This window comes from Gossypium arboreum, chromosome 8 (assembly GCF_025698485.1).
Source record: "Gossypium arboreum isolate Shixiya-1 chromosome 8, ASM2569848v2, whole genome shotgun sequence".
Taxonomy (NCBI): Eukaryota; Viridiplantae; Streptophyta; class Magnoliopsida; order Malvales; family Malvaceae; genus Gossypium; species Gossypium arboreum.
Genome location: NC_069077.1, coordinates 9,847,739 through 9,860,726, shown reverse-complemented (window position 1 = coordinate 9,860,726; position 12,988 = coordinate 9,847,739). Strand labels below are relative to the sequence as shown.

The 12,988-nt window shown below is 34.9% G+C and overlaps 2 protein-coding genes across 2 annotated transcripts; one reads left to right on the top strand and one right to left on the bottom strand.

Annotated features, from left to right (window-relative positions):
• Positions 1-2,804: 2,804 nt before the first annotated feature.
• LOC108468298 (protein IQ-DOMAIN 22-like) lies at positions 2,805-6,338 on the top strand. The gene is made up of 4 exons (XM_017769188.2): positions 2,805-3,439; positions 4,682-4,882; positions 5,036-5,113; positions 5,406-6,338. Exons 1-4 carry the CDS (start codon positions 3,002-3,004, stop codon positions 6,132-6,134), a joined length of 1,446 nt encoding a protein of 481 aa, XP_017624677.2. The 5' UTR covers positions 2,805-3,001; the 3' UTR covers positions 6,135-6,338.
• Positions 6,339-6,876: 538 nt separating this feature from the next.
• On the bottom strand, positions 6,877-9,054 carry LOC108468115 (RHOMBOID-like protein 2). Its single transcript, XM_017768971.2, has 5 exons — positions 8,349-9,054; positions 7,979-8,142; positions 7,697-7,860; positions 7,310-7,560; positions 6,877-7,217 (listed from the first exon to the last, which is right to left on the bottom strand). The coding sequence occupies exons 1-5, from the start codon at positions 8,636-8,638 to the stop codon at positions 7,106-7,108; spliced, it is 981 nt and encodes a 326-aa protein (XP_017624460.1). The 5' UTR covers positions 8,639-9,054; the 3' UTR covers positions 6,877-7,105.
• Between the last annotated feature and the right edge of the window lie 3,934 nt (positions 9,055-12,988).

Here is a 12,988-nt window from a genome sequence, read left to right as displayed (position 1 = left end):
AGAAAGAAAAAAGGTAAAAGAGAAGAAAAGGTCAAAAATAGACAATGCCTTGCCAGTCGCTAGTTTGCTTCTTCAAATAAACAAGTCTTTGTAGACAAACCTTGCTTGAAACGAATTTATTCTCACTATTTTTCTTAGATAGTCTGGTATTGTTTCTTTTATAGAATTAACAAAACTTAAATTACTACAAGATAAGGAAATTCTCACCATCATCTCAACTCTTTACTCCATTGGAGAAAGTACCACTACCTCACGTTTGCTCTATAGGAGGTTTCAGCTCACAATGCGGTCCAAGCAAAACACTCTCCAATACAGCCCGTAAGAGAATGTATGTGGGAAGCGAGCTGCCAAACATCTATTTCGTGTTACCCCAACTTTTACTCCATGCCAACAAAATCCTACTCCCCAACTTCTCCTCCATAGCAACAAAAGAAATTGGTTTAACACAAAAATCCTCGGAATGAGACAACGATTCCAACAATTTAGTTTCCACATTAAAGATCCTAGCCACCAACAAACTGGCTTCCACAGAAACGTTGTGAGTTACAAAGCCTGGTAGAACCAAAAAAAATCCTTCAAGGGATATAATAAAATTGGCTTACACACAAAAACTCCCGACTACAATTCTTAATTAGTAGAGTAAAATTTGTTTAGGGGATACAACTGCACCGACAAAGTTTGGTAAAGCACAAATCCTTTTGGGGTTATAATTATATGCCAACAATTTGGCCTCCACAGAAAAGCTCCCAACCACAAAACCTAATAAAGCCACAAATTTTAAGAGATACAATTATGTCAATTAAATTGGCTTTTGCAGAAATGCTCTTAGCACAATGCATGGTTAAGTGAAAATCCCTCAGAAGATACAATTATCAGCTATGCTAATTAAATTGCCTTCTAAAACAAACGCTTCCAACACAAAAATCCTTAGATGATATAATTATACTCATTACATTGGCTTCTATAGATATGCTTTTAGTCCAAAGCCTAGTTGACCAAAATTCACTTAAAAGATACAACTATTAATATCAAACTCGCATATACAAAACATCCTCAATTCCTCCAACAAATATTGGTCAAGTACATTCATACGTGTCCAACCAATGCATTAGTTCAAAACTCCCCCAACATTCTTCCATAGACCAAGAATTTACTAAGCTGCTTTATAAATTATAAGCTACTTCATACATAAAATCAATGGTTTTTTAATTTTGTCCAATCAATTCAATTAAAAAATTGTTAAAAAATTTTCTTTAAACCGGTACCTTAATCTAATTAATCCAAACAACATTACCTAAAAAAGGACAATTGTTCTATCAAAGTACTAACAAAGCTAGTTGTAGCTGGCTCTAAAAAGCCTGGAACAAATTTTCATTGTTGTTGGAATGCTAAAAGCAATTTTTCAAGGTACAAGCTTTTGGAATTCAAAGTGCTATCAAAAGTGATTTTTCACCAAAATGCAAAACTTAAAATTTAGAGGCTGACTCTTTGAAGTGAAATTATTAAAATATCATATTTTATGTACTATTATATTAATATAATTTATCATTGTATTTATTTTTTGAAATATTTTATATATAATTTATATTAATGACTTAAATTGTATTTAAATTTTATATTCATATTTCAATTATATTAAATTAATTAAACCTCATTATATTAAAAGACATTTTAATTTTTTTATCACAATTTTAACTTAAAATTGAAATTAACAAAACTCACTTTTTAAAAGCATTTTTAACTGCGCCAGTAATAGAGATATAAGCCCAATACCTAAGCTTATCTAAACAAAACTAATCTATACTCCATATCTAAAAACGGCTCCAATTTTAATTTTTCTTTCTTCAGGTAACAATCAAATTCTATATTACTATACTCGTGTTTGAGATTTAATTTTTTTATTTAATATAATTTAATTCTCTATTTTTATAATCACATTAGTTTTAACTATTATAATTAAAATGATGTAATGAATTTAAAATATATATAAGCTGGAACGAATATTTTTAATTAAAAATTGGCCTTAGTAAGTTAATAGGTATTGGTTATTATGACTAACTAAAAGTACATAAATTAAATTATATAATTAAAATATAAATAATAAATCTTAAATTTAAACCTGATAGGAGGAGGATAATCATAATTTAACTTATACAATCGTGATTTGATTTAATAAAATAAATAAATGAAATGAAGTAATTATGTATTTACCCGAAAAGAAACTAGTGCAACAGCCTTAGAACTCCATATAAGTACACACGTCTACTCCAAAATAAAAAGTCCTTTCCTTTATCTCAACTCTTTACTCTCTTTTTCTTTTGTGCCCTTAAACAACAAACTCCAATATTGGATAAAAGAATTAGGACATTTTTTTTATTTAAATCAATCATTGTATTTTAAATTAAAGAATAAATTAATTTTTTCTTGTTAAAATTTATTACAATAACATTATTGATGAAATATATGTTATATGCGTTATTTTATGCTGACATAAAATACTAATTTTTAACAATAAAAATTAATAAATTTTTAAGAGACAAATTAATTTACCTATTTTTAAATAAAAATAAAATGTAATCCTCAATTAACATTTTTGTTTTAAAGAATTGCTTTAGGCAAAATGCAATCCTCAAATAACATTTTTCAAGGGATTAATTTATTTTTTAATTTAATATTATGAGATTAATAAAAAAAGTTAAAAATGAAAATGAAAATGAAAATGGTAATAAAAAGATGAAATGAAGTTTTCAAGGCCCAAGACTCGTCGTTAAATAAGAATGACCGAGTAAAACTATAAAACGGAAATTGTATTCAACAAATACATATTAGAACCCTCTACGTAATCAACTTAATAATCACGTCCAATTTTGTAAAACTAAAATTAGAATTTCATATAATCCAAAACCATTCCTTCTCACTGCCAACACCCCTTTCTTCTTTCTTCTTTCCATTTTGTTTTCTGCATTAAACTTAGTGTAAAAGAACAAAACTGTAAACCAAAATGGACAAAGCCTCCAAGTGGTTCCGCAGTATCCTCGGTCTCAAAAGAAGAGACTCCCACAAACAACCACCTTCTTCCAAACGTCGTTGGAGTTTCGTTAAATCCTACCGCGAGAAGGACTCCTCCGCCGTCTCCACTGCAACGTCGTCCCTACGCGGTCTTCAGCAACCACTCGAAGATTCTGTTTCTGTTGTTGACGCGAATAGTGGGTATGATGCAGTGGATGATAATAACGACCATGCCATTGCTGTGGCTGCCGCTACTGCCGCCGTTGCCGAAGCAGCCGTTGCGGCTGCTCAAGCTGCCGCTGTGGTGGTTAGGCTCACCGGAAGCAGTGGTAGGTGCGCGCGTGATCCGGTGGCTCACGTTAGCAACAGCTACTGGGCAGGCAAGGAATTAGCTGCGGTCAAGATACAATCTACATTTCGTGGATACCTGGTTTGTTCTTATTTATTGATTATTCTTACTTTCAGCTTACTTATCCCTTTATCATGATTTTGATGAAAATTTCCGGGATTAACGAATAAGATCATGTTGAATGCGAGAAACGTGTCGCTCGTGCACATTTGAGTCACCGACTCTTCCGATTCCAAGGCATTGAACTCGTTTTTCCATAAAAGAAAAAAAAAATCCATATTTATATTTTCCAGAACGAAAGCACGAAACTGTAGAAGAAAGCAAAGCCTTAGTGGAAACTGTTTTGTTCCTATTACTCAAAATGATGTCGTTTTCTAGTTCGTCCTCTTTCTTCCAGCTACTGTATTGTTGGTCTATGTAGGTAATCTTTCGTTTTACAGTGAGTTAAATAAAATTATCTAATTTTGGGTTTTAGTTAATTAAACCTGGATTATTGCTGTCTAATTATTGAAAGCTTAAAAGGGTACCCAACAAGGCAACAACCCTTTTGCTAAGGGTCAATAACAACAATTATATAGCTTACCCAATTAAGAATCAACCAATTGTCAGCATTTTCTGATCAGAAGACTTTGAATGCAATGGAACTTTTCTGGGAAAATGGATGACCTGGGTCCAAGATTTTCTATAATTTTTGGGTTGAAATCTTCTGGGTAAATGGCAAATTTTCTGATCACTGAAAAGGGTGGGTCCAATCCAGTGGAAAAAAGTATGTGTTTCCTTAAGTGTATTTCCATGACCTTTTTGTTTGGGAGATTATATAAAAGGCTTTTCGTGTGGGGTGGTAGGGGGCGGCTAGTGTGAAATCTTTTTCCCTTTTTATACTTTTGTCAGATCTTTAAATTTTTTCATGCTATAGTACTATTAATATATTACTGTGACTATCTATCATCTCCCTGGCTACTGGAGCCTGTTATCTTTAAATTTTTCATGCTTCTAGTACTTGTTTTCTGCATCTGCCACGGCACCAGATTTTAGAATTTCCTTACTTTAATCATAAATGCTTCAATGTGGTCCTGTTGCGTTGTGACCTTAGTTGGCCATTTGTGATTGCCCTTTATTCCTAAGCATATAGTTTGCTTGTTGCTTTTAGTTGTTAGGTTTCTTGCTCTTAAAGTCATTAATGGAGGATTTTTACCCAATAGTTTGATATGTTGGTGAAGTGATTATAATGAATAATGACCCTTTAATGTTTTTTGTTCAAATGACCTTGTTTGCTTGCTTGATTATACTTTTTTAAATTTTCCTGATGTTAACCTTTTAAAGGCAAGAAGGGCTTTGAGAGCACTAAAAGGATTGGTGAAGCTTCAGGCATTGGTTAGAGGCCATATTGAAAGGAAGAAAACTGCAGAATGGCTAAGACGGATGCAAGTATTCTTGCAAACACAAGCACGTGCTCGTGCCGGGCGGGCCCAAATTTCCGAATCTTCACGAATAAGCAGCAAATCTTCTCACTACCTCCATCCAGTAAGTCAGAATAGTTCTTCCCTCTTTTCATTTTTTGGGATTGAGATGGTTGGATTTGTTACATAGATTTCTCCTTGTGCTTATTAGATTGATATAAACTTTTGTGTATTTTGTAATTGTTGGTGACTCTGGAATCTCTCTATTAATGTACAGGGTCCACCAACCCCTGAAAATTTTGAACATGCCGTTCAACCGAAGAGTACAAAATACGAACAATCATCAATGCTGAAGGTATGCTTTTCATATCTATTTGAAGCTCTGTTGTTGGACTTAGGTGAGTGTTGGGTACGGTTGTGTCTAACAAACGCAAATTCAATCCTTTTGAAGTTTTCTGTAGATTTGGAGTACGATATTTTTTTTACTTAAGTCTGAATATGTAGGATACAGATTTCGAACATGAGTATTTAATAAATAAATAATCGGATAATATAAGTTCGGAGTTTCTTTAAGGAAACTTTGTAGTACTATTTACTTATTTGTCATTGACTATGCATGCTTAACTAACTTATTCCAACAATTTCAGAGAAATGGCTCAAGGTTGAGTGGAAGGACTCGTGATAATTATGAGCAAATGCACCCAGGTTGGTATACGTCCGACCACTGGATTGATGATCAATCATGGGATCAACGAGGGCATTCGACAAGAATTGGTCATACGGATGATGAAAAGAATGACAAAATTCTTGAGGTTGATATTGGGAAACCCCGTTTCACCTCCAAACGCCGAAACCTGTTTCACTCTACACACCTTGCATTGAATTCTGATCTATATGGTTGTAGCTTCACAAATTCTAGAGACTCACATCAAACAGCTCCTACTCCTTTGTCTGAAGTTCAGTCCTTAAATTTATTGAAGTTCCCTCATGAGGTCGAGGAAAGTCCTTTCTGTACTGCTGATAATAGTCCAGATTTCCATTCGGCATCATCAAAAGGGGGTAGTTCTATGAGAAGCCCCTTTACTCCTGCCAAGAGTGATGGGTCAAGAAGCTATTTAAGCGGTTACTCGGACCACCCAAATTACATGGCTTTCACTGAATCTTCAAGGGCTAAGGTAAGGTCTCTGAGTGCTCCAAAACAAAGACCCCAGCATGACAGATCCAGTTCGATAAAGAGGTATTCCATTCACGGCTTCGGAGAATTGAAATCAGGTACACTGAAGTCTGCCTTGCACGCAAACTTTGCAAACAAGGCTTATCCAGGTTCAGGTCGTTTGGACAGGCTAGGAATGCCTGTTGGATATAGATATTACTAAATAAGGGTTTGCTGTGTTCCCTTTTGCTTTATGTTCATGTTTTCATGCGTAGGTAGGACTTATGTTGATGACTCTTGACCTAACTCTCTCATTGTGTTTTAGTGCATGTGACTTCCAATCAAGTTTCAAAGATCATGTATTCAAAATGTGCTTTACAAGGAGTAACCTTATGAAAAACAAAGATGAAATAGGGTTTAGTCATAATTGTCCCTTTGTCCCATTTCTTTAATCCTTCTTTTGTAGATGTGATTAAAGTTATTCATTCCTGCTTGTGACCCTTTATATAAGTTTTGCATGCTGGCAGAATTCTAAAGGCATGTAAACTACATTTGGCAATCTTTATTGGCAAACTTTAGAAAATAATCCCGACTTTTGGTGGTATCCAGTCTAGTGGGTAGGTTTTGGCATGCAGGTTAAAAGAAAAACCTATGGAATTTACGAAGCAGCCAAGAGTTTTACTGGCTCAGGCTAGAAAAGGTTTATGTACTGAAGAATCAGGGGGCAACGAGGTGACCCAAAGTCTCAGTCAGGGCAGTGAAAAGTCAAAAAAAAAAAAAACAGTACAAATTTCATTAAAATGTGTTTATCAGGGAGCAGAGAAGGGGGTCAATGTCCTATCACCTTGATATAAGATTCCAATCAGTCAGTGCCAATGTATTTCTCTATAGGTGGATCAGAGCAGAGCAGTGCCATTTCTATAGGTGACTTTGGAAGAAAAAAGGGTCTGAAAATACGTCAAAGATTTATCTCTACTTTCTAAGTAAACCTGCATTCAATGACAACATAAATGATGTATACAATTGCATCCATATAAGAACAACGAATTTACTAATATTCAAATATAATCTCTAAGCATATACATAGACAAATATCAACCGGAAGAAATTAATAAACGAATAAAAATAGTGAAAGAATTGAGTGAGACAAGATGAAGACGGGGGTTAATAGTAGTAATGGTAATGGTTTCATTATTATTTTCCACAGTGCCAACTTGATGTAGGAACACAGCTCATGTAATGGCACCAGCTGCAATGGTCATTTCCATTTTCTCCTCTAAACAGCATCACCAATCCGACTGTGAATCTGCATTCCATCCATAAATTATACAACATATCAATCTTTCCAGTCAACAGAAGGACGAAAGCTAAATTAAAATGCAGGATTTAGATACTTACCCAACTATGACCAAGACCACTGCAATCACCCAGAAAACATATTGGTATGCCCTGTGCTTAGATTTAACAGGTGCACCAGCAGGAACATGCTGACGTTGAACCCACCCGAATTGGGGACGAAGCAGCAAAACAAACCCAAGGAGAAAGCCGGTCAAGAAGCCACCGATATGTGCAAAGTTATCGACGTGAGGAAGAATCCCTACTGCTAAGTTAATGGCAATAATGACCACAAGTGTGATCAGAGCAGCAGCCTACACACATACGTCAACAAACTCACAATTAACAATTATGCAACAAACATCAAAGCAATTACTATTTTCCAATAGAATGCAACATGTAAACATTTTTGCTTTCAAAGCGTATATATACAAAGGGCAGATGACATACCTTATTTGTGTAGATAGTCCAGTTAGTCAGAAGCTCCGATAACATTGCTCCCAGAAGGCCGAATAAAGCACCAGATGCACCAACAGAAATATTATCCTGAATGAAAAGAGATGATAGTATACTCCCTCCAAAGCCGGACAATAGATAGATAAGCCCAATACGCACTGTCAGGGGAAAAACACATATATAAGCTATAACAGCAAGATGATCAAATTCTTCATTCAGCAAGTAATGAATCAAATGATCATTAATCAAGCACTAAGAAAAGGACAGATAGAATACGGAATCCAAATTGCTGTTCAAGGCGAATTCCAATGAAGACCAAGCTCAACATGTTAGCAAGCAGATGAATAACGCCAGCATGTAGCCAGATGCAAGTGATGAGCCTCCATCCTTGCTTGCCATGCGCTACCTTGCTCCAATTTAGTGCTCCCAATTTGTCCAATCTGAATAAGAACAAAAATTAGAAAGTTAGAAAGAGCTACAATTATTGCCAATGGCATGACCTAATTAAAATCTTGCTATAGACTGAAAAAGAACAGGAAAGATACACATCATATAAAAATCCAAGGAGCCTCAAGTTCCATTCTAACCCAATTCGAAGCGGGTTTAAAACCATCAGATTTAGAGATTGGGAGTAGATGCGGCTTACGTATGAGAAGAAGGACCAAAGAGAGGATTTTCTTTCAAAGGCTGAAAAGAAAGCTTGCCAAGGAACTTAGCCACGCAGCTGCCTTCAAATCCCAGATTGTTGTTAGGGCAATCATTGATATACATCACCACAAAAAAAACAGCAACATTAGCCACCACGAACATTGGAACAAGCCATGAAGTCCATTGCTTTTCAGTGTTTTCTACATAGAAAGGAGATGATGATTGGTGATAGCTATTTGCTCTGTTCTTCCCATTCCTTCCTCCTCGCTCTAGATCCCCACTTGCCATCCTCCAATACAAAAACTTGGTTCTTTTTCAAGTTTAATGAATAAAATTTGTACCTTTTTTTCTTCTGTGGGGTTTTCTTTTTCAATGGAAACTGGGATCAAACTCAAATTTATATCTATTTCGATTAGTAGAAATGGAGAGAGATTTGGGTTGTGGGTACAGATTTAACCGTTGAGCTACAGCCTACAAGTTTTTATAGCTGTCTGTCTGTCTGTCTCTATCTTTGAGCTTTGTTTCGTGGTGGTTTGTGAGATTGACTGTTGGGTTTGATAGAGTAAAAGCTTGTTCTTTACCTCTTCTTTTAAATGTAACATTGATGAACCCCAAAATCTTTAATAAAGTGATGCATTAGTTTTTTAACCTTTTGATGAAGAATGAACGTTATGGAAAGTGATTCTAACTTCGTAATTATCCCCACCTGGAAATGATCAACATTCTACATTCTATCACCTTTTAATGCCATAATAATCACGGAAAAATAAGAAAATTCCAATTTCTCATTTCTTTTAAAATATGCTATTAGTTTTTATATTTTAAAAAATTCAGATTTAATCCTTATACTTAAAAATTAAAATTTTTATTTTTTGTTTGATTTAAAAATCTTAGTTAAACTATTATTGTTGATGATAGTTTTTATTAAAATTTATTAATTTAATATATTTATTTTTGTTAATCATATATCACATTATATGAAAATAATTTAATTAATGTGTAAAATTGATAAATTTTAACAGAAAATACTGATAATATTACTTATTAGACTAAAATTTCTAAATAAAAAAAAAAGAAAACTTGATTACTAAATCTCAAACTTAGACGAAATACAGCATATTTTAAGCAAATAATTAATATATCTTCAATTAGTCAATGGTAGAGGTAGAGGGCCTCCAGCCATATGTGGTTGTCAATTTTTCATTTCATGCTCATCTAATTAAAGGAAAGAAAGAAAGAATGGTATTATGTATATTGAGAGTACATCTTGTAAAAGGCAGCATTGGAAACTGAGGTCCTAAAATAGTAAAATTGCTTTAAAATTATAAGTTAATCGTTAAAAAATTGCAATTCTGATTCCTCTAAAATAGTGGCTTAGATAAAGTTTGTGAAATGAGTTATTAACAGATGGAGTGTAATAAAGAAATGAATAAAATAGGAAAAGGAATTAAAAAATATAGTTTCCTATATGGATATTTAACATATAATTTGTAAATTATTCTTTGGTTTGAAGAAAATTCCATAAACTCTGGCGTTAAGATTTTTTGGTGTAAACCTTAATTGATATATAAATATGGATATGGTAAAAATGGGTATGAAAGGCTGATGCCTTCCATGTTAAGGAGTTGATCACAAACACTCAAAATGGCAATAAAATCATTATAGGGATTGACTTTTATTATTTAAATGACACGCTGATATTACGCGGATTAGGATAGGAATTGCTCAGCAAATGAAGCGAAATTTTATAGGTGGAGTGAGTTGGCAGCAAGCCACTATGGGTTTCAGTTGGTTGGCTGGCTGGCTGGACTAGTTCCTTTGGCTTTCAACCTACGCTCTACACCTCCGCCATCTGCCATCTGCCATCTGCCTTTTCACGTCCTTTATACTAAACCTCCTCTATTCATATATGATAGACACACTCAAATCGGACGGAGCTTATATAAATAAATAATAAATGCTGCAACTACATGCATAAATGTTAGAGTTTCAACACACTTTAACCGGGTAAAGTAAGAATTTCAAACAATACCAGCAGCAACGTATTATACCCGGGTAAAATATGAAGGAAAAATGCTTGAAGTTCAAGCTTTTATCTATTGTTGGGGATTTTTTAGGGAAGAGCAGAGCAGAGGAAGAAATACAGAGATGAGAATAAGGCAAGATTTTTACTTGCTCACAAATGTGCGACAAGGGAGCTATGGCTTCACTCATTTAGCTCAATTTTTATTAAGAAAATAATACATTTATAGAGAAAACACATTACCAAATACTACCTACTCCCACTTAGTAGCCTAGGGACTTGCTAAGCATTACTTGTACACATCAATAAGTGAATTATCAGCTCAATCATCACCTAAACCTATCAAAACATCAACAACTAGTTCATTTTAACCAAACTAAACTAAATTGCAACTACAACAGACAACATGTTGCTGCAACATGCAACATGCATACAAGCCGTATGCATTCAACAAAAACATAACAAGATATACGGATGGCCAATTTCCAACACTCCGCTTGGACTCCATCTGCAAATGTCATTCATTCATCAAGTTTTTGAACTTGGCGGTCCTTAGATGCTTTCTTTCAAGTCGACCACGCACAAGAACTTCATTCTCAACTTATCTTCAACCTTGGCCTCATTATCAATGAATCTCACTCACACACTTGACAATCCCATCTTTTGTGCCTAAATATTCGTTGATCAAATGGAGTCTTCTCCTCCTTCATAGCAAATCTGACTTGCACACTTGACTATCCCAGTCTTTTGTGCCAAACATTTGCTCATCAAATGGAGTCTTCTCCTCCTTCACAGCCTTGGTTGGTATCACCATTCAAACACATCTTGCCTTGTTCCCTTGCTAATTACAGTCCTGCTTCTTCTTGCTTCCACATGTTGTTAAGCTCGCACCTTTGATAGATTCGCATCTTTGCATACTGTCTTCAGCAGGTGTCTTCAATAGGCTCGCAACTATCACTTCTCGCTAAGCTTGCAGCTTTGACATCTTGCTGAGCTTGCAACTTGCACATTTTTGCTGAGCTTGCAGCTTGCACATTGGAAAGCTCACATTTTTTCCTTTAAAACTCCTCCTTCAGCTTATTCAAGCTTGTTTGGGAGTCTTTTAAGGTTGAGCTGATGTTGTCTTCTTTTCAAGCAGTCCTTGATGACATGCTTTGACAACTTTTTTTTTAACAAGCAGCGGAAGCAAACATCAATGGCCCTTAAGACTAAGGCTCTGATACCAATTGTTGGAGTTTCAACACACTTGAACCGGGTAAAGTAAGAATTTCAAACAGAATACCAGCAGCAACGTATTATACCCGGGTAAAATATGAAGGAAAAATGCTTGAAGTTCAAGCTTTTATCTATTGTTGGGATTTTTAGGGAAGAGCAGAAAGAGGAAGAAATACGAGATGAACAAAGCGTATTTTTACTTGCTCACAAATGTGCAGCAAGGGAGCTATGGCTTCAGCTCATTTAGCTCAATTTTTCATTAAGAAAAATAATACATTTATAGAGAAAACACATTACCAAATACTACCTACTCCCACTTAGTAGCCTAGGGACTTGCTAAGCATTACTTGTACACATCAATAAGCTGAATTATCAGCTCAATCATCACCTAAACCTATCAAAAACATCAACAACTAGTTCATTTTTAACCAAACTAAACTAAATTGCAACTACAACAGACAACATGTTGCTGCAGCATGCAGCATGCATACAAGCTGTATGCACTCAACAAAAACAAAACAGCAGCATGGATGGTCAATTTCCAACAATAAAGACGTTAGGTAAATGAAGCTAATGCATCTAATGAAACAAAATAAAAACATTTCACTGAAATCGAGACTACAGCAGCACCTATTAATGTTACGGAGCTAGTTATTTAGTTTGATAAATCGAGCAGCTTTAGGCAATTTTTTGGGTTTAAATCCTGCCTAAGTCAACTTATTCTTGTAAAAGAAGAATTATTGTAGAAATTCTTTAAGGCATTGAGCAAAACGAAAGCAAACTTTGAAAATGAATAAGCTATGAACGAACAGAGAAAGCCACAGAAAAATAGTATACACCAAGTGTTTGAGTAAATGTTCTCAATAGTATTCAAGTATTATGAATGATTACAACTGAGTGAATACAAATAAGGGAAAGACCTCTATTTATAGTTGAGCCCCCCAAAACCAACTGTACAAATTGAGTTACATTAATGGTCGAGATTAGAGCCTATCTACAATTAATAATATTAAGGGATTTAAATTCTATACAATCTTATCCCTTTAGGATTTACACTATTACCCTAGTAACTCTAATTTTATTGGAGTGTTTCACTAGGCCACCAAAGCTTCAAGTAGACAGGCTCCTTCTTGGGTTCCACAAGTCGGGCCAATTCATATGGGTCAAATGAGCCCCATTTAATAAGTTGTTCTCTATGGGACATTCTGTATGCAATGGTCACAAACTTTGATCTGTAGCCCGTGACATTCTCCCCTACCCATTCTTGCAATACCCTCATTGTGTCCTCGGAATGCACTGGTTTAACTTGTCTTAAAATGGTCTTGATGCCTCAACTAATTCCCTACTTCTCTCTACTGAGTTATCCCGCCTCTTGGAACATTTGTGTAACAGCCTGTTTT